General features: G+C 43.3%; 1 protein-coding gene across 2 annotated transcripts in view; it reads right to left on the bottom strand.

Moving 5' to 3' along the window:
• The window catches only part of FRMD4A (FERM domain containing 4A), a 623,578-nt gene that overhangs the window by 178,083 nt on the left and 418,974 nt on the right, over nucleotides 1-26,521 (bottom strand). For both annotated transcript variants that reach the window (XM_089906385.1, XM_022580547.3), the window contains exon 2: nucleotides 25,630-25,695. In XM_089906385.1, the coding sequence (XP_089762511.1) occupies nucleotides 25,630-25,695 (66 nt within the window). The remainder of the gene's footprint in view (nucleotides 1-25,629; nucleotides 25,696-26,521) is intronic.

Raw genomic sequence — 26,521 nt, 5'->3', positions numbered from 1 at the left:
TAATGTACTTTTCCAGAATGCCCTGTGGTCATGTCAAAGATGGCTGCTTCAGTGGTCATCCAACCCAGACTCACATCACTGCTCAATGCACACAGTCACCTGGATCAGGAGAGGAAGGGGCCTTACCAGCTGACACCCATGTTTCATGGTGATTGAGATTAGGAAGTAGTGGACACCTACCACCAGAGCGCTGACTTGGGTCTGAGTTGGCATGTGCTTACCCAGCTCTGACTCCCTCTGGAAAGCACTGAGTGTCAGGGCAACAGCTGCCTTCAGAGCCAGAACAGAGAGAAGCAGCCCCATGACACACCCACTCCCCAGAGACTCCCCCCAGGCAGCATGCCAGGGCAACCCTATAACAATGATGGTGTGAGGCCCACGTTCCCTAGGACGCCAGTGGTGAGCAGCTCTGCACACCTTTCTGCCTCACAACCGCCCTTCAAAGGATAGATCGTCATCCACTTTTATTTTCTTTTACTTACTTTCTTGAAAAAAAAAAAAAAAGGCAGATTTAGATGCTAAGACTTAAAGTGGTCATTAGCTCAAGATTACTCTTATGGACTGAGCTGTGTCCCCCTGTCCCCCCACAAATGCATATGCTGAAGCCCTCACCTCCAGTGTGGCTGTGTTTGGAGATAGGGTCTTTAAAGAGGTAATTAAATTTGAGTGAGATCATACGGGTGGGACCCTAATCCAATAGGACTGGTGACCTTTTAAGAACAGGGACACGCATCAGGGATGTGTGTACAGGAAAAGACCATGTGAGGACAGCAAGAAGGCGGCCATCTGCAAGCCAAGGAGACAGACGTCAGGAGAAACGAAACCTGCCAACATCTTCATTTTGGACTTCCAGCCTCTAGAACTGTGAGAGAATTAATTTCTGTTGTTTAAGCTACCCAGTCTGTGGTATTTCGTTACGGCAGCCCAAACTGACTGAGTCACACAGTTAAAAAGTGGTCTGGTGTCAAAGTTCATGCTTGGGGGCCATAGAGAGTTCATGTCCTAACTCTGGTCTTGTTTCAACAATCTCAGGCCAAGCCTTCAGATCTTGGATGCCTGCATCATTAGCTATTGTTGCACAATAAAGAATCTGATTGGCTTTTGTCCCTGGTTCCTGGGAGGGAGACTCTAAATCCTTGGGATTTCCCCAGTAATGGAGTATCTTTGATATTCATGAGCCCCTTGGAATCATGAATCGCCATTCACCTGAGTTTGTGCTACTGAGATGTCTTGGGTAGGGGCTGGTCACCAGAAAGACCAACCTTGTCATTAGAGGACTGGGCTGGTCACCAGCCCAACCTCCCAAACTCCACGGAGGGGACAGGGGCTGGGGATTAGGTTCAGTCTCATGACCGACAATTCAATCATGCTTACGTAACTGTTGGTGGGAATGTAAATTGATTCAGCCACTATGGAAAACAGTATGGAGGTTCCAACAAAAATTAAAAATACAACTACCATATGATCCAGCAATCCCACTTCTGGGTGTATATACAAAGGAAATGAAAACAGGATCTCAGGAGATAACTGCACTCCCATGTTCACTTCAGTATTACTCACAACAGCCAAGACGTGGAAACAATTTAAGTGTCTGCCAACAGATGAGCAGATAAAGATGTGATATTCAAACACACACACACACACACAAACATGATGGAATATTATTCAGCTGTAAAAAAAGAATGAGATCTTGCATTTGCAATGGCATGGATGGACCTTGAGGGTATTATGCTAAGTGAGATAAGCTAGACAGAGAAAGACAAATACTGCATAATCTCACTTACACATGGAATCTAAAAAAGCTGAACTCATAGAAATAGTAGAATAGTGGTTACCAGGTGCTGGGGGTGGAGGAATTGGGGAGATGTTATGTTTAAAGGTACAAACTGCAACTAGTAGATAAGTATTGGGCTGGCCAAAAAGTTCGTTCAGTCTTTTCGGTACGATGGCTCTAGTAGCACTTAGTCGTCTTTAACCTCATTCGAAACAGTTTTGTTAGACTGTACTGTAACAGCTGTCATATCAGCGTGCATTTAAAAAAACTTATCAAAATTGGTGAATCTTTGTGTAGCCATCTTAATATTGCAGATGGAAGAAAAAAGCAACATTATCGGCATATTGTGTTTTATTATTTCAAGAAAGGTAAAAATGCAACTGAAACACAAAAAAAGATTTGTGCAGTGTATGGAGAAGGTGCTGTGACTGATCGAACGTGTCAAAAGCGGTTTGTGAAGTTTCGGGCTGGAGTTTTCCCGCTGGACGATGCTCCACGGTCGGGTAGACCAGTCGAAGTTGATAGCGATCAAATTGAGACATTAATTGAGAACAATCAACGTTATACCAACGCAGGAGACAGCCGGCATACTCACCATATCCAAATCAAGCACGGAAAATCACTTGCACCAGCTGGTTATGCGAATCGCTTTGATGTTTGGGTTCCACATAAGTTAATCAAAAAAAACCTTCTTGACCATATATCTGCATGCGATTCTTTACTGAAATGTAACGAAAACGTTCTGTTTTTAAAACAAATTGTGATGGGCGATGAAAAGTGGATACTGTACAATAATGTGGAACAGAAGAGATCGTGGGGCAAGCGAAATGAATCACCACCAACTACACCAAAGGCCGGTCTTCATCCAAAGAAGGTGATGTTGTATATACGGTGGGATTGGAAGGGAGTCCTCTATTATGAGCTCCTTCCGGAAAATCAAATGATTAATTTCAACAAGTACTGCTCCCAATTAGACCAACTGAAAGCAGCACTTGACGAAAAGCGTCTGGAATTAGTCAACAGAAAACGCATAATCTTCCATCAGGACAACGCAAGACCACCTGTTTCTTTGACGACCAGGCAAAAACTGTTACAGCTTGGCTGGGAAGTTCTAATTTGTCCGCCGTATTCACCAGACATTGCAACTTCAGATTTCCATTTACTTTGGTCTTTACAAAATTCTCTTAATGGAAAAAATTTCAATTCCCTGGAAGACTGTAAAAGGCACCTGGAACAGTTCTTTGCTCAAAAAGATAAAAGGTTTTGGGAAGATGGAATCATGAAGTTGCCTGAAAAATGGCAGAAGGTAGTGGAGCAAAAGGGTGAATACGTTGTTCAATAAAGTTCTTGGTGAAAATGAAAAATGTGTCTTTTATTTTTACTTAAAAACCGAAGAAGCTTTTTGGCCATCCCAATAAGTCCTGGAGATCTAATGCACAGCATAGAGATTACAGTCAACGATACTGTACTATAAACTTCAAAGTTGCTAAGAGACCAGATCGTCAATGGTACCCATATTGCAATACACAAATGTATCAAATCAACACACTGTACACCTTAAACTTAAACAATGTTATACGTTAATCATATCTCAATAAAAAATGAAGAAATATCATGCCTCTGTAGTGAAACCCCAATAAAACTCTGGACAGTGATGCTCGGTGGAGCTTCCTGCTAGGTGAACACATGGTTGCCCTGAGAGTGATGCGTCCTGATTCCACAGGGAGAGGGCACAGAAATTCTGCATACGGGACCCCCAGACCTCATCCCATGTGTCTCTTCATTGGCGGCTCCTGATTTGTATCCCTTATAATAAAACTCTATAATCCTAAGTATCATGCTTTCCTGAGTTTCATGAGTCATGCTGGTGAATTGCTGAACCTTGGAGGTTGACGGGAAGCCCCACACTTACAGCCAGCTGGTCAGAAGTGCAGGGGGCCTGTGGACTCCCCGGGCTTGTGGCGGGTCTCTGAAGGGCGGGTGGTCTGGTTGGGGACGGGTGGAGTCTGCACTAACTCCCAGTGGTTGGTGCCAGAAACGCACTGCGCTGTTGCAGCCTCCTTCCTCCCATCCATCCACTCCCTCGCCATGTGACCCTGTGTTGCCTTGTGAATGTCACAACCTGAGGCTTGGTCAGTCACAGATCGGCTATTATTACGCAGCTGAGTGCTTGAAGGCAGAGGTGTTTAGAGGCTAAAGAACAACCAAGCTCAAGGTTGGTTGGATTTTAGGAATGAAAATGATTATCCAATAGTAATTTAGTGAGCCTGTCCCCACTCCTATGTTCCTCTCTCTTTTTTAGTATATCTAGTCCCTATGTTTGGATTCAATGAAAAAGAATTTAGTTGCCCCTTTGTCACAATAATTAAATGAGGACAGAGGTCCTAAATTGAAGAATCAAGAAGCTTTTGCTTTGAAAGCTATTCATTCATTCGTTCAGTCGTTCAAGAGCGTGGAATCAACTTTTGGACGAAAGCAATCAACACTTATGGGACACCCGTGACTAGGGTGCTTGGTTTCGTTCTTTCTTTCTTTTTAATTATTTAATTATTTTTTTTTGGCAGTGTCGTGTGGCATGCAAAATCCTAGTTCCCCGACCAGGGATCGAACCCGTGCCCCCTGCAGTGGGAGCACGGAGTCTTAACCACTGTAGTGCCAGGGAAGCCCCGGTTTCATTATCTCTAATTCTCATCACAATCCTGCAAAGTAGTTATTACAATTCCCATTTTAGCAACAAGAAAGCTGAGGTTCATACAGGTAAATGTTTCCCAAGCCCACACACCATCCACATGGGAAGAGGGAGTCAGGACTCAAACCGGGATCTGACTTTATCCGAAGTACAAGCTTTATCACATCAATGGCTCCTGGAGCCCTGGTCCAAATGTTTACATACATTAATCTTATCTTCCTTGTTTCATCACTGGCCCTGGTCCATTTCACCAAGCGTCAGTGGTGAAACAAGGAAAATAAGATTAATGTATGTAAACGTTTCATAAAGCGAAATGCATCCTACTTAAGAGACTGCTCTTTATTCTGCTTTTATATCCTTTTTGGTATGTTTTTCTTTTTTATTAAATAAATGAATGTTAACATAGTCAGCAATATTTTTTAATACCCTTACTTGGCAAAAAGAGAAAACATTCCAGCCCTACTTTCATCTTTATATTTTATAGTCCCTTAAATCCCAAAGTCTGGGAACCACAGCATCACACTGGCCCTAACTGTGAGCCCCAGAGGGAAGCTCCAGAAAGGTGTACAGATCTGGACTTTCCTCTATGTTAGATTCTTACTGCCTTAATATACAGTGTGCCGGGTGAGCATGCAGGCTCTTCCAGAGGCTGGCTGCATGGAACCAGATTCTGGCTCCATTGCCGGACCCCACTCCCAGAGTCTCTGATTCAGTGCATCCCGAGTGGAGCTGGAGAGTCTGCATTTCTAACATGCTTCCAAGTGGTGCCAATGCTGCCCATCGAGGACAACAGTTTGAGAAGCGCTGGTTTAAGCCCATCCCATCATTTCTAGTCCCTTTGTCAGGGACTGGTTCAGACACGGGAATGTGAACCAACTAAAGTCTGGGGTGGGTAGGGAAGTAGGGGACAGGGGAGGCTCTTCCTCCACGATAAAAGAGTTACAAGAGGAGAAGCTCCCTTCCTGCTTTGGACCGTGTCTGCGTGAAGACGTGGCACTTGGAGTTGCTGCAGCCGGCTCATGACCACTTGAGTCAGGGAGCCTGAGAACTTCTGGAGAAGGAACTGCACTTAATTTCACTGCGGGCAAAGAGAAGCCAAACAGAAAGATGATTGTTTTTGTTCTTATGAATACAATCTGGTGAGAGCACTGTTTGTTGAACTCAGGGTTCCATGGAAGTGCTACACCCTAAGATACATATACTGTGTGTGTGTGTGTGTGTGTACGTGTGTGCGCGTGTGTGTGACAAAGCCAACTGAACGGTGCAGGCGATATCACAGTATTCATTAGTTCATGTACCATCTTACTAATCTCCGAAAGGCGGGTGAGAAGGCAGTGATGTACCCACACCTCTCCGACTCTGTTACAGATATGTTGTTAAATGAAATGGAGAACTGGGGTCATTTGGAGGATTATTAAAGTCCCACATACCTTTGTATGAGTCTACTGATACTCTTTCTGCTATTTTAAAAATCACTGGCTCTATTACAAAAGTAAGGAAAGCTAATAAAAGATTTTTATAATAGCGACATAGGCCTAGCTTTAATCTCGTAATGCATCCTAAGATCTGTCATCAATTTAAAATGGAAGAATCACTGTGGTTAGATTGGGAGTTTGGGACTGACATGTACACACCGCTGTCTTTAAAACAGCACAGGGAACTCTGCTCAATCCTCTGTAATAACCTAAATGGGGAAAGAATGAGAAAACGAATAGATACATATCATATGTATAACTGAGTCACTTTGCTGTACACCTGAAACTAACATAATGTTGTTAATCAACTCTACTCCAATATAAAATAAAGATTAAAAAAAGAATCACTGTACTGACCTAAGCCACTGGCAAAGGACTCCGCGTGAGATTTTAAAATCTTCCCCTCAAGAAGAAGGTTGCGACCAGTTTTGAACTGGCAGCTAGGCGTTTCCGGAGCCAGGCAGTTCTCCTGGGAATGATCTCAGATGGCTGGAATTCCACCAGGCCTACTTCTGCACATGTTCTTCTGAGCCTTGCAGAGTCGCAAAGAACGCATTTGAATGCCCAAAAATGTCCATCCCACTCTGGGCTACAAAATCTGGCGAGCGCACCGCGCCCTCCGGGAAGGATACAGCCCTTAGTGGGAAATAACAGTTAATGCGTGAACTTGTGGAAACCTGAGATTGTGAATCATGAGCTGGGAAACCAATCACTAACTTGTTCACGAGGCATGGTGTATGCCTTCAGTTTTTACACTCCCCCATGTCACAGCCATTTATATATAATTACGCTTCAAGATCATTTTAAATGTAAAGTATTATGGATAGGGGCATTTATAAGACACTAGGCTGCAACCATCAAAATCACTTTTTTCCTGTTTTATCCCCCAGAATGATGAGTGATTAGCATGCTTTGACATAACTGGAAGTCACAACTGAATTCACTCAGCTAGATGCTTATCAGTACTCGGCATGGTTACACGTCCACTGATATCCTGCCTGTCCTCTACGACCTTGTCATATGAGCTGTATATGACACTGAAAGGATTAGAAGTGATAACCAGTGTTCATAAAAAGATCGGGGGACAATGTGCTGGGAAGCCTAAAAGGTTATGCAATTGAGACATTTTTGATCAACACTCAACCCCATCACTTGTCAAATGAATTTGCACTGAACTCTAGAAATACTCCATAAAGCCTTGTACAGAGTCATAAGGAAGACCAATTACTTCCTAGGCATAATAACACCACAAATTACGTAGCATTTCCCCAAAGGCCGAGGTAGTTAACATTCCCATTTTACAGAGAGGTAGCAAAGCAAGTGGCTTGCCCGGGTTACCACAGCTGCTAAGTGGTCCAGCCTGGGCATCTGATGGCCCGTGATGTGCCAGCAAGTCTTCTGAGCATATGTTACATGTTCTAATTCATTGAAGCCTAATCATAACTCCACGAGACAGGTTCTAGTATCAATTTACAGATGAAATTATAGCAGGAGGACTGGAGGCAGTTATGAGTCCCAGGCTACTATTAAGGAAACTGAAGCTTAAAGAGGCTGGACGATTGACCAAGGTGATGGAGCTACTGACTGTTAAGCCGGTAACTTCAGCACCTTGACTGTTTTGAATTCTAGCCAGGTTTTGAAGCCAGGCCATCTGGCCCCAGAGCCCGTACGTTCAGTGTACTGGTGACAAGCGGCCCTTCCTCAGAGCCAGACGGCCTGATTTTGAATCAGATATCTACTCTTTCCCTGCTGTGCCACCCTGAATAAATTACTTAACCGCTCTGTGCCGAAATCTCCTCATCTGAACCATGGGAAGAATAATGGAGCTAATTATCGTCTGATGATTCAGCGTATAGGAAACACTTAGAACAGTCTGGTACAGAAAGAAGTACTCAGTTAGCTCATGTGATGATGAGTCTCTAAGCTATAAAATTTCCCAAAGCATTTAAAAATTGGCTTACGCAATTAAAGCTGAAGTCACATTGAACTGTTCAGGAACGTGTTCATTTGCATAAAGCAAAGGTCACTTATATTTTCCATCTGCTGGTTTCTATCTAGAATACTGATTTCCAAACCCCGAGGGGTCTGCGGAGACCCCCCCTCAGGGGAATCCCTATCAGGCGGAAGGAACAAGCCGGAGAGGTTCAGACTTTCTCCATTTGGATGATTTTGGACAAAGGATTTTGGAACTAAAAGCAGCTTGAGAACCATTGGTCTAAAAGACTAGACTCAGGTCGCGTGGCTGCACCTGTCTATCACTATACATACAAATGCCTGCAATGGTAAAGTTTAGGACCCCAGCTCTGCTGGCCTAAGGGTAGCACGTACGACACCACAGGGCACACCCAGTGGAAGAGGCAGTTTGGGGCAAAATGACACCCTTCATCTCTTTAATACACTGCTCTTGACAAAGTCAGGTTATGCAGGGAAGTAAGAGTCCGACAGAAGAATTCAAACAGGATGGACAACTGAAGGCTTCTGGGCAGAGATATGTTACAAAGCAGTAGTTCAGAAAGAATAACCTGGGTGTGATGTGCAGGACAAACTGGGATGGAATTACGGAGGTGAGCAAGGAGGCTACGACAGGATCAGAGCAAACAGAGGGTGACAAGGAGCATGCTGGTGATGGCAAATCCACAAGGGTGACGGCAGAACTGGAGAAGGAAGGTATTTCCTTAAGAGGGAAAGACCCGGCAAGACTTCAGGAAGGGAAAAGCGTTGAGGAATAAGGCAAAAAAGGAGGCTGGGTTCCTAAGCTTGGTTGCCTTGGAGAACGGTGGGCTCACCTTCAAAGCAGGTGCAAGGAAAAGATGACCTGGATTTCAAGAGGAGCATGGAAGGTGCTGGGGCTGGTCTGTGGAGCTGGAGCTGCCACTTAGATGATCACTTCCACACAGAGCAAAACTTGTTTCACTGCACATCAGTTTATTGCACTTTGCAGATATTCTGTTTTTGTTTTGTTTTGTTTTTTACAAACTGAAGGTCTGTGGCAACCCTCAATTGAGCAAGTCTATCAGAGCCATTTTCCCAACAGTATTCGCTCACTTCATGTCTCCGTGTCGCATTTTGGTAATTCTCATGATATTTCAAAATGTTTCATTATTCATTGTATTTATCTTTGACGTCACTCTTGTAACTGCAGATGTGGTGGAAACCCCAAGAGAACTAGAATTAGAAGTGGAGCCTGGGGGCTTCCCTAGTGGCGCAGTGGTTGAGAGCCCGCCTGCCGATGCAGGGGACACAGGTTCGTGCCCCGGTCCAGGAAGATCCCACACGCCGCGGAGCGGCTGGGCCCGTGAGCCATGGCCGCTGAGCCTGAGCAGAGAAAGTGGTTTCTTAAGATGGAAGCTACTCCTGGTGAAGATGCTGTGAAGGTGGTCGAGATGACAATAAAGGATTTAGAATATGACGTAAGCCTAGTTGATAAAGCAGCGGCAGGGTTTGAGAAGACTGCCTCCAATTTTGAACAAAGTGCTACTGTGGGTAACGTGCCATCAAACAGCATTGTATGCTCCAGAGAGACTGTTCGTGAAAGGAAGATTCAACTGACGTGACAAAATTCACTGTTGTCTTATTTTAAGAAATGGCCACAGCTGCCCTGGTCTTCAGCTACCACCACCTTGATCAGTCAGCAAGACCTTCCACCAGCAGAGATTATGACTTGTTGAAGGCTCAGGTGAGGGTTATCGTTTTTTAGCAATAAAGTATTTTTTTATTGAAGTATAGCTGCTTTACAGTGTTGGATTTGCAGTAAAGTGTTTTTTTTTTTTTTTTTTTTTTTTTTTTTTTCCGGTATGCAGGCCTCTCACTGTTGTGGTCTCTCCCGTTGCGGAACACAGGCTCCGGACGCGTAGGCTCAGCGGCCATGGCTCACGGGCCCAGCCGCTCCGCGGTATGTGGGATCTTCCCGGACCGGGGCACGAACCCGTGTCCCCTGCATCGGCAGGCGGACTCTCAACCACTGCGCCACCAGGGAAGCCCCAGTAAAGTGTTTTTAAATGAAACTAGGTGCGTCATTTTTTCAGACAATGCTATTGTACACAATAGGCTGGTGTAAACGTAATTTTTAAGGTCGAAGTATAGCTGACTGATAACATTATATTAGTTTCAGGCGCACAACACAGTGATTCGATGTTTTTATAGAGGGGCTATCATCAAAAAGACAACAAATAATAAATGTTGGCGAGGGTGTGGAGAAGAGTGAACCCTGGTACCACTGCTGGTGGGAACGCCATTTGGTGCAGTCAGTATGGAGAACAGTATAGAGGTTCCTCAAAAAACTAAAAGTGGAGCTACCATAGGATCCAGCAGTCCCACTCCGGGGTATGTATCTGAAGAAAATGAAATCACTAAGTTGAAAAGATATATGCACCCCAGTGTTCATAGCAGCATTATTTACAATTGCCAAGATAATGGAAGCAACTCAAGTGACCATCAACAGAAGAATGGATAAAAAAATCACGATACACACACACACACACACACACACACACAGAGGAATATTACTCAGCCATAAAAAGAATGAAATTCTGCCATCTGCAACAACATGGATGGACCTGGAGAGTATTATGCTTAGTGAAATAAGTCAGACAGAGAAAGACAAATACCGTATGATATCACTTACATGTAAAATCTAAAATATGACACCAATGAACTTATCTATGAAACAGAAACAGACTCACAGACATAGACAACAGACTTGTGGTTGTCAAGGGGGAGAGGATGTGGTAGAGGGACGGAGTGGGAGTTTGGGGTTAGTAGATGTAAGCATTTATATAGAGAATGGATAGACAACAAGGTCCTACTGTATAGCACAGAGAACTATATTCAGTATCCTGTAATAAACCATAATGGAAAAGAATATATATCTGTGCATAACTGAATCACTTTGCTGTACAGTAGAAATTAACACATTGTAAATCAACTATACTTCAATAAAATAAATTTAAAAAAAAGAAGTCATGACACAAACACACACATGCACACATACACACAAAGGAATATTACTCAGCCATAAAAAAGAATGAAAAATTTTTTGCAACCTGGAGAGTACTATGCATAGTGCAATAAGTCAGACAGAGAAAGACGAAACACTGTGCAACTTGCTTCCTTGCAGTCCCTGGAACAAAACCTGCAGTATCTCCGCAGTCTGCCTGTACCTAGGAGGTGGCTGAGGTGTGAGGTGGGGGCTTTGGAAAGACTTGGAAATCTTCTGTGTTGTTTGACAGCTAAATTGTTAGGTCTTCGCTGGGCAAGTGAGGAAACTGGACAGCAGAGAGATTCAAGGGCTCTGAGGCAGGGCCACAGCGGCAGAAGAGGCAGGGGAAAGCACAGAGCAGCTGAGATGTCCCCAGACCTCCGATTCCTTCTCCACCACCTCTGATACGGATCACACCGTGTTTCCCAGGAGAGGGGGATCGCTTCCCCCATCTCCCTCCCTTCCGTCCATCTCTGGGCCAGATGGGACAAGTTGCAGCAATGGCTGCCAGAATGCATAGCTCTGTCCCCCGAATCCTCCTGCACCCTCTCCTTATTATGGAGGACGGGGTCCCCTTGATATCACTGCACAGAGAAAGGGGGGCTGTCGCAGTCACTGGGGAGCAAGTCGTGAAAACATGTAGCCCGTTTTTGAATTAAGAACACCCACCCCTGGATGTGTAAAAAGTCGTACAGCCCGAATAATCATTTCTCACCTCTAGACGTGACCTCCTGCCCCAAAGGGAGGCACGCTGAGATCTGCGTAGTGCAGGGAAAGATGAATAATAGAGATTCACCAAATGCGCAAGTACTTGAAATGAGCCACGTGCCAAAAGTCAATCTGTGAGTTAGCGGCAGAAAAACAAAACAACACCCAGATTTGTTAACGCCCCGATTCCCGTGAAGCCACCCCTCCCAGATGGCCAGCCCTCTCTCCATCTCCACACTCTCTTGGGGGGTGGGGTGAGGGTGAGGGCAGTGGGTACGCATGTGCGTGGGTTTTATAAACACAATTATTCACATTTTGCTGACCTGCACCATGCGTTAAGCTCGTCTTTATCCCTCGCCTTTCTCATCCCTCTTGAGCAGAGATGCTAAACCAGCACCCCACAGTTCCCACCCGTCTCTCAAGGCTCCTTTCTGTCAACACTGCCTTGTGCTACCTTAGAGAGTTGGTGGAAACGAGTTTGTAAAGGGATCAAAGAAACAAATAACTCAAGCAGTAACACACACACACAAAACAAAGCCGCAATGTCAACTTTCCAGAGGCCCGTTCCTGGGAGGGGAGGAGATGCACTGTCTTCCTCTCTTAAAAGTTCCTTTCTCGTCCTCCACACAATCCCATAAAGCTGTCCTTTCGGCATAACAAAGTCAGCCAAATATTGGCCGTTTCAGTCGTTCCAAGCAGTACATTTAAAGGCCGGTTAAAATTAACATCAAGGGAGAATGGGGCACAGAAACGGAGGGGTGGGCATGGAAGGAGGGTAAGGTAGGGGAGGGGGGCAAAGAAGGGGATACCGCTAGGCAACCAGAGCCTGGACCCCAACTGCCTGGGAGATGGCTTCCCCTCCTCACCCTGTGGCCGGCTGAGCTGTCTGCTCCTGGAGCTGTGTGCGCGTGTATGTTGGGATGCGTGTCTGGGTGGGGTCCCTGGATGATTGCATCAATCTGCCGTATCCTGACCCTCCTCTGTCACAGCCCCGCCAGGAGACTGGGATTCTCCTTTGTTGTCAAGCACAGCAGAGTTCACCAACTTTTCCAGAAAGGTCCTTGATGCAGAAGGGAGGAGGTACAGGTCCCTCCCTCTTCTTGCCAAAGGGGGAAACTCGTGAGCTGCTTGTGGCTCCCAAGGGTATACTTTAAGGACTATTTCTTATTTCTCCAAGCCACTAAATGAGTTTTTGATTCCATGTAGAGTGACCATTCCGTACCATTATGTTCGCCACCTCTAATCTATACTTTAACATCTATTTGCTTCACCATGTGCCTTTAAGATGTTACATATTATCAGCCACCCCCAGGGGCTGGAAAGACATCTGTTTGGCTCATTTGGGGGAGTGCCCAGCTTTGCAGCGAGAAGCTTGATAAATGGTGACGGTGATCACGGTGACGTCTGAGGTCAGCCCAAAGCAGTGCTGCTTGACCCCCACTCTGGCTCGTTTTATGAGGTGGGCTGGTGGCCTGGGAGGTCCCGGACAGAAGGTTCATCACACCCTGGGCCCTCGGTCTGCTCCCAGCTTCTGCACAGGGCTTCCCACCACTGGCTGAGACTGTACCTCCTGGTGACTTCAGACCAGACAGGAGCAGATGGCCGAGGCAGCTCACGCTTCAGCAGATGGGCCAGCGAGTGGAGCAGACCACCCTTCTCGGTGGAGAAGATACAGAATCGACTCTGTATATTTCTTTTCTTGGCAAAGTGTGTTCTGGGGGAATTCCTGGCTTCCTTGGTAGAGAACAATCCTTTGTATTTTTACAGAAGAACGTGATAAACCACGGAAGTAGCTGAGGATGGGGGGGTGAGCATATATGCCTGTGTATGTGGGTATGTGTGCACATGCAGAGAACCCAGGGCTGTTCACTTATTCCATGCAGCACTAACAGAGCTCCAGGTTTTCTAAAGAAGTCATATCCAGCTTGTATTTTTTAAGCCCATTATAGGTAAGAATATTTACTTTGCCTTCAGTGCTGCTTTATTCAGAGCTCATATTAACTTACTTAACCTTTAAGCCAGTACCACTAGCATCTTTGTCAGGCAGAGAAAAGTGATGACAAGGCAAGAATTATTTAATCTGCTGCAGCCTAAGTGTCTTCCACACCTGATACCCTCAGGCTTCAACACGATGCAGAAACTCTTCGTCATGTGTCAAATCTGTACATCTTCACTATATCGATTAGAAACTGAGTTCAAACAGACGAAATGACCCAGGGAAGCCTATCTTCAGTTCTCGACCTGAGATGAGGTTTTAAGTCTTTAACTCCGGTAATTTATGAAGCTGGTGTTGGGGCCAACATGGCAGCCACATTATACACGAACTACCTCACATCTCAGATATTTATCGTATATACTTCTTACTTGTGCAGTGAAAGAGAACAGGCTGAAACATCAGAGGATCAATGTTCCAGCTGCAAAGACTACTCTGTGACCTTGAGCAAGTTAATCGACCTTTCTGAATTTGTTTCCTCACCTGAGTTAGCATCTTCTTTACACAGTTAATGTGGAGATTAAATGAGATACGCTCCAGAGAAACTCTACTGTGAAGAACTGTCAAGTGCCATCATTATTGTGGAGGACATCCAGTAGGAAATCTGGATAACCTTAAGTCTATTAGGGTCATAATTTTTGCTCTTACTTAAATGATCTACTCTTAATCCTTCAAAGGTTGCTGAAAAACTGGAGAAATGGGGAGGAGTCAAGATGGTGGTGTGGGAAGACATGGAGTTCAGGTCTCCCTACAACTAGGGCACCTGCCAAACGCTGGTGGGGGAACCTCGACACCCAAGGAGATGGGAGGAAGCCCCAAGCGAACCTGCAGGACATGGGGGGGACTGAGCGGGGAGGAGAAGTGGAGGCCGGACAGGACCAGAGCCCCTGAGGGGTGGCTGAGAGCGGGGAGGGGTCCCCAAGCCTGGAAACACCCTCAGGGGCTCAGATCAGGGGAGAGTGCGCCCAGTGTATCCCCTACCCAATCGGCCGGGGAAGTCTGCCTGGCTCTCGGGCCAGATCCTAGGCCCTCAGTGGTCCCTTCTGGGCTGCAATGGTCCTGGGGGCATAGGCAGGAGGCCGGGGGAGAACAGGAGGGGCAGGTGAGAGGGGCCTTGCAGGAGAGGAGCAGAGGGTGTTTGCCCCACCCACTCAGGCCGGGGAAGACTGCTGGGCTCCCAGGCTGGATGCCCTGCCCTCCAACCCTGCCCCCCCACAGGCCACATGGGACCTGGGGACATAGGAGGGAGGTGGGGGTGGGGGGGTGGAGGAGAGCAGGAGAGGCAGGTGGGAGGGGCCCTCCAGGACAGGAGGAGGGGGAGAGGAGTCGAGGGCCTTTCCTGCCCTCTGAGACCAGAGGCGGGAGGCAAGCCTGGGCCCCTTCTGGTCCGTTGAGCCTAAGCTCCACCCTCCACACCCGCCCAGGGCCTTTTCCAGTCCTGTGGGTTGTAAGCATAGGCCCCACCCTCCACAGCCAAGGTCTTTTCCACCTTTTTTTTTTTAACTATTATGGTTCTGTTTTACCTTCCGGTTGTTGATTCTTATATTCTTTCTAACATATCTGTTAGTTTCCTAGTCTAATTTTATTTTCTACTTTGTTATTGTTCTCTTTTCTTTTTCTTTTGTTTTTTGCTGCCCTCTGTGGCTGGCGGGATCTTGGTTCACGAGCCAGGGGTCAGGCCAAAGCTCCTGCGGTGGGAGCTCTGAGTCCGAGCCACTGGACTAACAGAGAACCTCAGACCCCAGGGAATATTCTTCGGAGTGAGGTCTCCCGGAGGTCCTCATCTCGGCACCAAGACCCAGCTCTACCCAACAGCTTACAAACTCCAGTGTTGGAAGCCTCAGGCCAAACAACCAGTAAGACAGGAACACAATCCCACTCATCAAAAAAAAAAAAAAAAAAAAAGGAGACAGCAAAAAAATATGTCAGATGAAGGAGCAACGTAAAATCCTACAAGACCAAATAAATGAAGAGGAAATAGGCAATCTACTTGAAAAAGAATTTAGAGTAATGATAGTAAAGATGATCCAGAATCTCAGAAACAGAATGGAGGCACGGATTGAGAAAATACAAGAAATGTTTAACAAATATCTAGAAGAACTAAAGAACAAACAAACAGAGATGAACAACAAAATAACTGAAATGAGAAATATACTAGAAGGAATCAATAACAGAATAGCTGAGGCAGAAGAACAAATAAGTGAGCTGGAAGACAAAATGGTGGAAATAACTACCAAGGAACAGAATAAAGAAAAAAGAATGAAAAGAATTGAAGACAATCTCACAGACATCTGAGACAACACTAAACGTACCAACATTCGAATTGTAGGGGTCCCAGAAGAAGAAGAGAAAAAGAAAGGGTCTGAGAAAATATTTGAAGAGATTATACTGGAAAACTTCCCTAACATGGGAAAGGAAATAGTCACCCAAGTCCAGGAAAAACAGAGAGTCCCATACAGGGTAAACCCTAGGAGAAACACACGAAGACACATATTAATCAAACTAATAAAAATTAAATTCAAAGAAAAAATATTAAAAGCAGCAAGAGAAAAACAAAAAATAACGTACAAAGGAATCCCCATAAGGTTATCAGCTGACTTTTCAGCAGAAACTCTGCAGACCAGAAGGGAGCGGCAGGATCTACTTAAAGTGATGAAAGAGAAAAACCTACAACCAACATTACTCTAGCCAGCAAGGATCTCACTCAGATTCGATGGAGAAATCAAAAGCTTTACAGACAAGCAAAAGCTAAGAGAATTCAGCACCACCAAACCAGCTTTACAGCAAATGCTAAAGACACTTCTTTAGGTGGGAAACACAAGAGAAGGAAAAGACCCACAAAAACAAACCAAAAACAATTAAGAAAATGGTAATAGGAACATACATAGCAATAATAACCTTGAATGTAAATGGATTAAATGCCCTAACCAAAAGACACAGCCTGGCTGAATGGATACAAAAACAAGACCCATATATATGCTGTCTACAAGAGACCCACTTCAGACCTAGGAAAACATAGAGACTGAAAGTGAGGGGATGGAAAAAGATATTCCATGCAAATGGAAATCAAAAGAAAGCTGGAGTAGCAATACTCATATCAGATAAAATAGACTTTAAAATAAAGACTGTTACAAGAGACAAGGAAGGACACTACATAATGATCAAGAGATCAATCCAAGAAGATATAATAATTATAAATGTTTACGCATGCAACGTAGGAGCACCTCAATACATAAGGCAAATGCTAACAACCATGAAAGGGGAAATCAACAGTAACACAATAATATAGTAGGGGAATTTAACACGCCACTTACACCAATGGACAGATCATCCAAACAGAAAATAAATAAGGAAACACAAGCTTTAAATGACACAACAGACCAAATAGTTTTAATTGACATTTATAGAACATTCCACCCGAAAGTGGAAGAATGCACTTTCTTCTCAAGTGCATGTGGAACACTCTCCAGGACAGATCACATCTTGGGTCACAAATCAAGCCTTGGAAAATTTAAGAAAATTGAAATTGTATCAAGCATCTTTTCTGACCACAATGCTATGAGATTGGAAATCAATTACAGGAAAAAACCTGTAAAAAACACAAATACATGGAGGCTAAACAGTGTGCTACTAAATAACCAAGAGATCACTGAAGAAATCAAAGAAGAAATAAAAAGTACACAGAAACAAATGACAACGAAAACACGATGACCCAAAACCTATGGGACGCAGCAAAAGCAGTTCTAAGAGGGAGGTTTATAGCAATTCAATCTCACCTCAAGAAACAAGAACTATCTCAAATAAACAATCTAACCCTACACCTAAAGCAACTAGAGAAAGAAGAATAAAGAAAACCCAAAATCAGTAGAAGGAAAGAAATCATAAAGATCAGAGCAGATATAAATGAAATAGAAACAAAGAAAACCATAGCAAAGATCAATAAAACTAAAAGCTGGTTCTTTGAGAAGATAAACAAAATTGATAAACCCTTAGCCAGACTCATCAAGAAAAAAAGGGAGAGGACGCAAATCAATAAAATTAGAAATGAAAAGGAGAAATCACAACTGACACCACAGAAATACAAAGGATTATAAGAGACTACTACAAACAACTATATGTCAATAAAATGGACAACCACGAAGAAATGGACAAATTCTTGGATACGTACACTTTTCTAAGACTGAACCAGGAAGAATTAGAAAATATAAACAGACCTATCACAGGTAATGAAATTGAAACTGCAATTAAAAATCTTCCAACAAACAAAAGTCCAGGACCAGATGGCTTCACAGGCGAATACTATCAAACATTTAGTGAAGAGCTAACACTCATCCTTCTCAAACTCTTCCAAAAAACTGCAGAGGGAGAAACACTCCTAAATTCATTCTATGAAGTCACCATCACCCTGATACCAAAATCAGAAAAAGATATCACAAAAAAAGAAAATTATAGACCAATATCACTGATGAACATAGATGCAAAAATCCTGAACAAAAAATACTAGCAAACAGAATCCAACAGCACATTAAAAGGATCATACACCATGATCAAGTGGGATTTATCCCAGGGATGCAAGGATTCTTCGATGTACGCAAATCAATCAATGTGATACACCACATTAACAAATTAAGGAATAAAAACCATATGATCATCTCAATAAGTGCAGAAAAAGCTTTTGACAAAATTCAACAATCATTTATGATAAAAACTCTCCAGAAAATGGGCATAGAGGGAACCTACCTCAACATAATAAAGGCCATATATGACAAACCCACAGCCAACATCATCCTCAATGGTGAAAAACTGAAAGTATTTCCACTAAGATCAGGAACAAGATAAGGATGTCCACTCTCACCACTCTTATTCAACATAATTTTGGAAGTCCTAGCCATGGCAATCAGAGAAGGAAAAGAAATACAAATTGGAAAAGAAGAAGTAAAAATTTCACTGTTTGCAGATGGCATTATACTATACATAGAAAATCCTAAAGATGCTACCAGAAAACTACTAGAACTAAACAATGAATTCGGTAAGGTTGCAGGATTCAAAATTAATGCACAGAAATCTCTCACATTCCTATATACTAACAATGAAAAATCAGAAAGAAAAATTAAGGAAACAATCCCACTTACCATCGCAACAAAAAGAATAAAATACCTAGGAATAAACCTACCAAAGGAGGCGAAAGACTTGTACTCAGAAAACTATAAAACACTGATGAAAGAAATTAAAGATGATACAAACAGAGGGAGAGATATACCATGTTCTTGGATTGGAAGAATCAATATTGTGACAATGACTATACTACCCAAAGCAATCTACAGATTCAATGCAATCCCTATCAAACTACCAGTGGCATTCTTCACAGAATTAGAACAAAAAATTTTACAATTTTTATGGAAACCCAAAAGACCCCGAATAGCCAAAGCAATCTTGAGAAAGAAAAATGGAGCTGGAGGAATCAGGCTCCCCGACTTCAAACTGCACTACAAAGCTACAGTAATCAAGACAGTAAGGTACTGGCACAAAAACAGAAATATTGATCAATGGAACAGGACAGAAAGCCCAGAGGTAAACCCACACACATATGGCCACCTAATTTACGACAAAGGAGGCAAGACCATACAATGGAGAAAAGAGCCTCTTCAATAAGTGGTGCTGGGAAAACTGGACAGCTACATGTAAAAGAATGAAATAAGAACACTCCCTAACACCATACACAAAAATAAACTCAAAATGGATTAAAGACCTAAATGTAAGACCAGACACTATAAAACTCTTAGAGGAAAACATAGGAAAAACAATCTTTGACATAAGCCACAGTAAGATCTTTTATGACCCACCTCCTAGAGTAATGAAAATAAAAATAAACAAATAGGACCTTAAAAGGTGAACAAATGAAACTTAAAAGCTTTTGCACAGCAAAGGAAACCATAAACAAGACAAAAAGACAACCCTCAGAATGGGGGAAAATATTTGCAAATGAAACAATGGACAAAGGATTAATCTCCAAAATATACAAAGAGCTCATGGAGCTCAATATCAAAAAAACAAATAATCCAATTAAAAAATAGGTGGAAGAGCTAAATAGAAATTTCACTAAAGAAGACATACAGATGGCCAAGAGGCACATGAAAAGATGCTCAACATCACTAACTATAAGAGAAATGTAAATCAAAACTACAATGTGGTATCACCTCACACCGGTCAGAACGGCCATTATCAAAAAATCTAGAAACAATAAATGTTGGAAAGGGTGTGGTGAAAAGGGAACCCTCCTGCACTGTTGGTGGGAATGTAAACTGATACAACCACTATGGAGAACAGCATGGAGGTTCCTTAAAAAACTACAAATAGAACTACCATACGACCCAGCAATCCCACTACTGGGCATATACCCTGAGAAAACCATAATTCAAAAAGAGTCATGTACCACAATGTTCACTGCAGCACTATTTACAATAGCCAGGACATGGAACCAACCTAAATATCCATTGACAGATGAATGGATAAAGATGTGGCACATATATACAATGGAATATTACTCGCCATAAAAAGAAATGAAATTGAGTTATTTGTAGTGAGGTGGATGGACCTAGAGTCTGTCATACAGAGTGAAGTAAGTCAGAAAGAAAAACAAATACCGTATGCTAATGCATATGTATGGAATCCTAAAAAAACAAAAATGGTACTGATGAACCTAATGTCAGGGCAGGAATAAAGACGAAGACACAGAGAGTGGACTCAATTGAGGACATGGAGAGGGGAAATGGTAAGCTGGAATGAAGTGAGAGAGTGGCATGGACATATATACACTACCAAATGTAAAATAGTTAGCTAGTGGGAAGTAGCTGCACAGGGAGATCGGCTCGGTGCTTTGTGACCACCTAGAGGGGTGGGATAGGGAGGGTGGGAGGGAGACACAAGAGGGAGGGGATATGGGGACACATGTATGCATACGGCTGATTCACTTTGTTGTACAACAGAAACTAACACAGTACTGTGAAGCAATTATACTCCAATGAAGATCTATTTAAAAAAAAAAAAAAGATCGCTATCCAACAGAAACATCATGGGAGCCCAATAGGAAATTGTAACGTTTTTAGTAGCCAAATGAAACAAGGAACAAGAAATAGGTGAGATTAATTTTAATTATGTATTTTCTTTCACCTCACCCCAAATATTCATTTCAACATGGAATCATCGATATGAAAATCATTAATAAGATATTTTCCTTTTATTTAAAAAAATATGAAGCTTCAAAATCTGGTGCATATTTCACACTCACAGCCCATCTTAATTGGGACTGGCCACATTTCAAGGGCTCCAATGTACTCTGCAGTGTAGCTTTAAATCTCTCCTGATTTTTATGTCCCACTGGTTTTTTCAAGATTAGGGACACCATGTAACTTAGAACAATAGTTTAGCTACTCTCTTTAATTCTCTTGAAAAACACTGACTTGTTGAAGTTTGTTCCATTTCTCAGAATCACAGGACACTTTGTTCCTCTATTTTAATGAAGTAGACAGTTATAAATGTGCTGTCAATGGCCACTTAGAGATGGGGTTAGAGAGACACGGTAATCCTAGGATCTGCCCCACATCACAGCTCCCACTGTGGCAGAGTTGCGGGGATGGAGAGGACTCTGATTTGCTCTATCATCAAAGGGAAGAAATTTTGCCAACAGAGCATAATACCCACTCATCTAAAGTGCTGGGAAAGGGCTTTAAAAAACAGGTCTGTTTTTCTTGCACTGGCCTTTCTTCCTGGAGGACAGGATCTCATATAGTATCATAAGCCTCAAGAGACCCTAATAAGGAAGGACCACACCTCAGGCATTCCAATCTAGCGAAAATCTATTCTATTTTTAAAAAACCCAAGAGAAAGGGCCCAGAATCTTCCCATTTATGGCTTCCAGTTCTCCACCAACCGACCCTCACTGTCAGGAAATTCTTCTCCATCTTAATGCAATGACTCTTACTAAGGCTAAAGCACATTTCCCTTTCTTTGCTTCCAAAATGCTCCCTTAAACACGCATTCAGGTCAGAAAAAAAGTGAAGAAAGTCATTTTAAAGGAATAGCTGTATGCAGAGCAGACGTGAGAAGTTCAGTTTAATACAAAACATGCATGGCACCCTCTTGTCTGGTTATGGAAGCATCAAGAAGAGGTTGATTGAGAGACGTACATGATGGCGGCCTCTCTCATTTTGATGCAGGCTTTTTCGAGTACACTTCTAATTGGTTGAAACAGTTTTGGGCAACAGCGCAAATGCCATTGTCTCTGGGTTGGATGGGAGTGTGACGCAGCTGAACAAAGTCCAAACGGATGACCAAAGTTGAAGGCTTGACTTGTTACTGAATGACATCCTTGTGTCATAGCATCGTTCCAGCTGTCCTTAAGTGCAATTTAAGGACTTAGGGAGTTACATGGTAATGTCATGGTGTCAGGGACCTGCCTGTGGATTTCGGGATAAGCCTTTCAAATATTAAATTCCCGTACGTGCACTCCTGACCTTTGCTCTTTCCCCTGTACAGGTAATGTGGGATTTACTCAAGGTCAACAGGAATTTGGATGTGCAGATTCCACTACGTAATCTCAAACGGCTTTATAATAAGCCTTCGATGTTGGGATTATCGCCATTGTGCTCTGTCACCCAGAGAAGGGAAATGCTTCCATTCAGAGTGGCCAGGTCTGCACTGGTGCAGGAAATAATCTCTGTGGTTGTCTAGTTACAGTAGGTTCTTATTAGTTACCTATTTTATATATAGTAGTGTGTATATGTCAATCCCAATCTCCCAATTTATCCCTCCTCACCTCCCTTTCATCCTTGGTAACCATACATTTGTTTTCTACATCTGTAACTCTATTTCTGTTTTGTAAATAAGTTCATTTGTACCATTTTTTTTTAGATTCCACATATAAGCAGTGTCATATATTTGTCTTTCTCTGTCTGACTTACTTCACTCAGTGTGACAATCTCTAGGTCCATCCACGTCGCTGCAAATGGCATTATTTTGTTCTTTTTTATGGTCGAGTAGTATTCCATTGTATATATGCACCACATCTTTTTTTTATCCATTCCTCCATCGATGGACATTTAGGCTGCTTCCATGTTTTTTGTTTTTTTTTTTTTTTTGGTTCTCTGCAGAGCAATTGGTTCTATGGTCCTTTGGGGAGGTAATTCCACGGTATCTTAGGATTTGCCCATTCTTTCATTCCACAAGGATTTATTTAGTGACCTATGTGCCAGGCACTGGGCTGAGTGCTGGGGACACACAGCGACCATGACACAGACCCAGCCCTCAAATTGTTGGTGGCTCTGGGAAACGCTGAGAAGTAAACAGGCGATGGCAGTGAGTTGTAATGAGTTGTGACAGTAAGAGGGAAACCTCAGGGGGAAGGGTGACAGCTAATGTCACTGAGCAGGAACCCAGGGGCCTTCCCGGACAGACACCCCATGTCCTCCGCCTGCCTCTTGTTTATAGAAGAACTTTAGCCTCCTAGGCCTTCCCCAAGTCCCAAAGAGCAAATTTAATCAGAGAAGTGAGAAAATGCAAAAACAAAGGAAAACAGTCAAGCCAGAGAAAATAATAATCGTTTAGCCATTAAACAAAATCAAGGACTCAAGGGTCACAGATAATATTCTGAACCATATCCTTTGAGCTGTTTTGGAGGTACTAAGCCCCTCACCAGGTGGAAGAAGTTAAGTGTATGCTGACCACAGGCACACAGACCCCAGACTGGTTGGAACCAGAAGATTGATGATGTTGACTCCCGACTACCTCTCCACCAACCAATCAGAAGAATGTCCATGAGCTGATCACACCCCCCGCAACCCTCTTCCTCATCCTGTCTTTAAAAAGCGTTCCCTGAAAGCCGTTGGGAGTTCAGGCCTTTTGAATATTAGCTGCCCAAACTCCTTGCTTGGTGCCTGCAATAAATGCTGTACTTCCCTTCACCACAACTTGGTACCAGCAGTCAGCTTTACCGCACGCAGGAGAGTAGACCCAAGTCCGGTTTGGTAACAGTAAGACCCAGACCTGGGAGGGGCAGGGGGGCCGGGGAAACCCCTGGGGGGGAAAGTGTCTTCTAAGCTGTGAACTGAAAGTTTAACAGAAACCATCCAGGGACAGAGGTGAGGGTATGGCAAGGAGTGTTCTAGGAAGAGGGAATAACATTTGAAGCATGTCCTAAAAAGGGATGGGAAGAGTATGAACTTCTCTTGCTTAGCCTAATTCAACATTTTCTTGATGGTCAAGGGTTGAGGATGACCTTTCCAAAACTGCTGCACATCAGTAATTACATCTCTTTTCTGTGACTCGAGTCCACTTCAGATGCCCCCAATCATACTTTCCCAGGGGAGGCTGGCCGACGGATTGTCATTTCACTGCCACTTGAGGTCTTATTTCCTGTTTAAGAGGGCAGCTGCTTTCTAAGAGTTGGTATAAAAAAAGCAACTAAAACACACCAGACCGCTCACCTCTAAGCATCTGAAGACGCTTCTTAACAATTTAAAGCTCCAAATGCTTTGTTATTTAGTGACGCTGTGAACTGAAGAGACCTTGCTCACTTTGCAGTCCCGTCCACTGCCCCACCCTCCAAATCGAAGAGGAAGTTTTAACTCTTAATACGAATGTGATCCTCTGAATCTAATCTAACAAGGACGTAATCCAAAATGTGAAAGAACCCTACACAGGTAGATAAATTAATCACAGCATTTACTTGTAATTGTGGAAAAATTGTAAAGAAACCTTCAATGGACCCAAATGGGTAAATGATTTGATACTAATGGAATATCCATTTCTGGAATTTATGCAGCTATTAACAAAGATGACAACTTACAGTAACTTGGAAAAGACTGATGAAAGAGGTTAAGTGAAAAAAAATACAGAGAATTAGTCACACATTATGATTACAACCAAGTAAGAAATACAAAGATGAAAAAAGCTGGAAAGAAATCTGCTAAACTGAGAATAGTAGTCAAACTAGTATGTTATGGTTTTGAGCTTCTTCCCACGGTTTCTCTCTTCCCTACGCTGCATTTGTAATACCTTTATAATTGAAATCTTATTAAAAGTATTCACTCTTTAAGTTAGCAGTTTGAACATTTTCAAATCCCAGCAGCAAGTACAAGTAAGAGATCTGAGTGTCTGGGCATCATTTCAACCTCCTGATGTACTGTAGCTTCTTCAGGGCAAAATATGAGGGAGGATAAGGGGCACTGCCCTGAGAATTTTTATAGACATTGGAGAATATCAGGCAAATAGAGTTAGAAAAGCTGGAAGCAAGCAACAGATTTAGAGTGAAGTTCTTTAAGTCAAGTTTGGAAACTTCATTCTTTAGGGCTTTGAGGAAAACAATGATACATATTTTTTGAAGCTGAACAAAACCAGGGTCTATGATTCTAATTCCTACTCTGACTTCTCTGCCACTGATATGTTCTTAGTTTGGGGATAAATGGATTGATTTCCTGTGTGTTTACTGACGTATAGATGGTCAACAGCGATGGCAGTGATGACCTATGGGAGGGGATCGGGGGTTACTGAGCCCTTAGAGGGAAGACAGAGCCAGGAGATTGTTTTTCTTTCTTCATATCTATGAAGGTGTAACTTGAAAACAACGAACTGTTTTCTACCCCCTCTGAGCCAGGAAGATGACAAAATCAGTCTTAATTGTAGCAAGGGTTCTCTAGGTTATATTATAGTTAACTCCTTCCATGTAGCAAGATTAGTTAATGGCAGTTGTGGAATTTCCTTTTCTAGAGATTTGTAACAATAGGTTAGATCTACATCTGGCCTCGAATGCCTTAGGCGTGGTGCACAAAGAAACAGAATGAGCAAAAATAGCACTCACACTCACACACAAATACCACCGTGTGCCCGAGTCCTCACTCGCGGATTTTAACAGAGGTTTTAAAACAGTTTATATTCTCACCCACCCTTCAGCTGAATCCAAGTCTGAACTACATCAGTCACAGAAGAGACTTAGAAAGTTGGCCAAAAGGCATTTACCTGTACTAGGAGTTCCAGCTTCCGGTCATCAAGAAGATGTACTTGACATCGACGGCCTTCCGTCATCTGAGAAAAAAGACAAATGATGGTCACCAAGAGTCTAGCGGCCTTTCACGGGTTAGAGGGTCCCCAATGCTGAGGTCACCAGGCACGTTCCTCTGGGCAAAGCTTCCCCTGGGAGTTGGAGCCATATGAGGCCAAGATGCGGCAGGATTGCGTCATTCATTCATTCAACAATATTTATTGAGCATATTCTGTGCGCCAAGCACTATTCTGAGAGCTGGGTGCACAGCAGCATACAAGACTAGGTCCCTGCCCACATGGAGCTTACATTCTAACAGGGGAGATGTAAAATAAATTAGCAAATGCGTATATACCATAATATCAGGCGGTGATAAGTGTTCTTCATTCTTGAGTCATTCTTCCATTCAATAATTTTATCACCGTGCATTAGGGACACAGTTCAGTATCTGGTCTCTGCACCTCTCGACTCATCCCCCTAACTGACGACCACCCCGCTGCCAGCTGCATTTGATTTCTGTGTTAATCATCCCCTCATTTATGACTCTACTCCGTACAGAGCTTTCACTTATGTTACAGGAACCCTGGAGATAAGTGCTCACAGCTGAACTTGGCCCCTGACCCTTGTACCTTTCACCACTAACATATCTGTGTAATAGGAAGAGCATCTTGGCAGGAACTGGAAGACCCAAGTCAAATCTTAGCCCCGCTGATTATTGGCTGCAGGACTTTGAACAAGCCTCTGTTCATCTCTGCACCCCAATCTCAGACACAAAAGCGAGTGGGCAGGCCCAATGCGGGTGCTGGTGAACATTTAACAGTTGGCTTTCTGGAAGGAGAGAGTTTTACTTTGTAGCATTTGCTGGAGCCC

The sequence above is a fragment of the Delphinapterus leucas genome, chromosome 2, assembly GCF_059928025.1.
Source record: "Delphinapterus leucas isolate spDelLeu-1000000601 "Yukka" chromosome 2, BTC_Dleu_Yukka2, whole genome shotgun sequence".
Classification (NCBI taxonomy): domain Eukaryota; kingdom Metazoa; phylum Chordata; class Mammalia; order Artiodactyla; family Monodontidae; genus Delphinapterus; species Delphinapterus leucas.
Note: the sequence above shows the minus strand (reverse complement) of the source record. Positions and strands in the feature narration are given on the sequence as shown.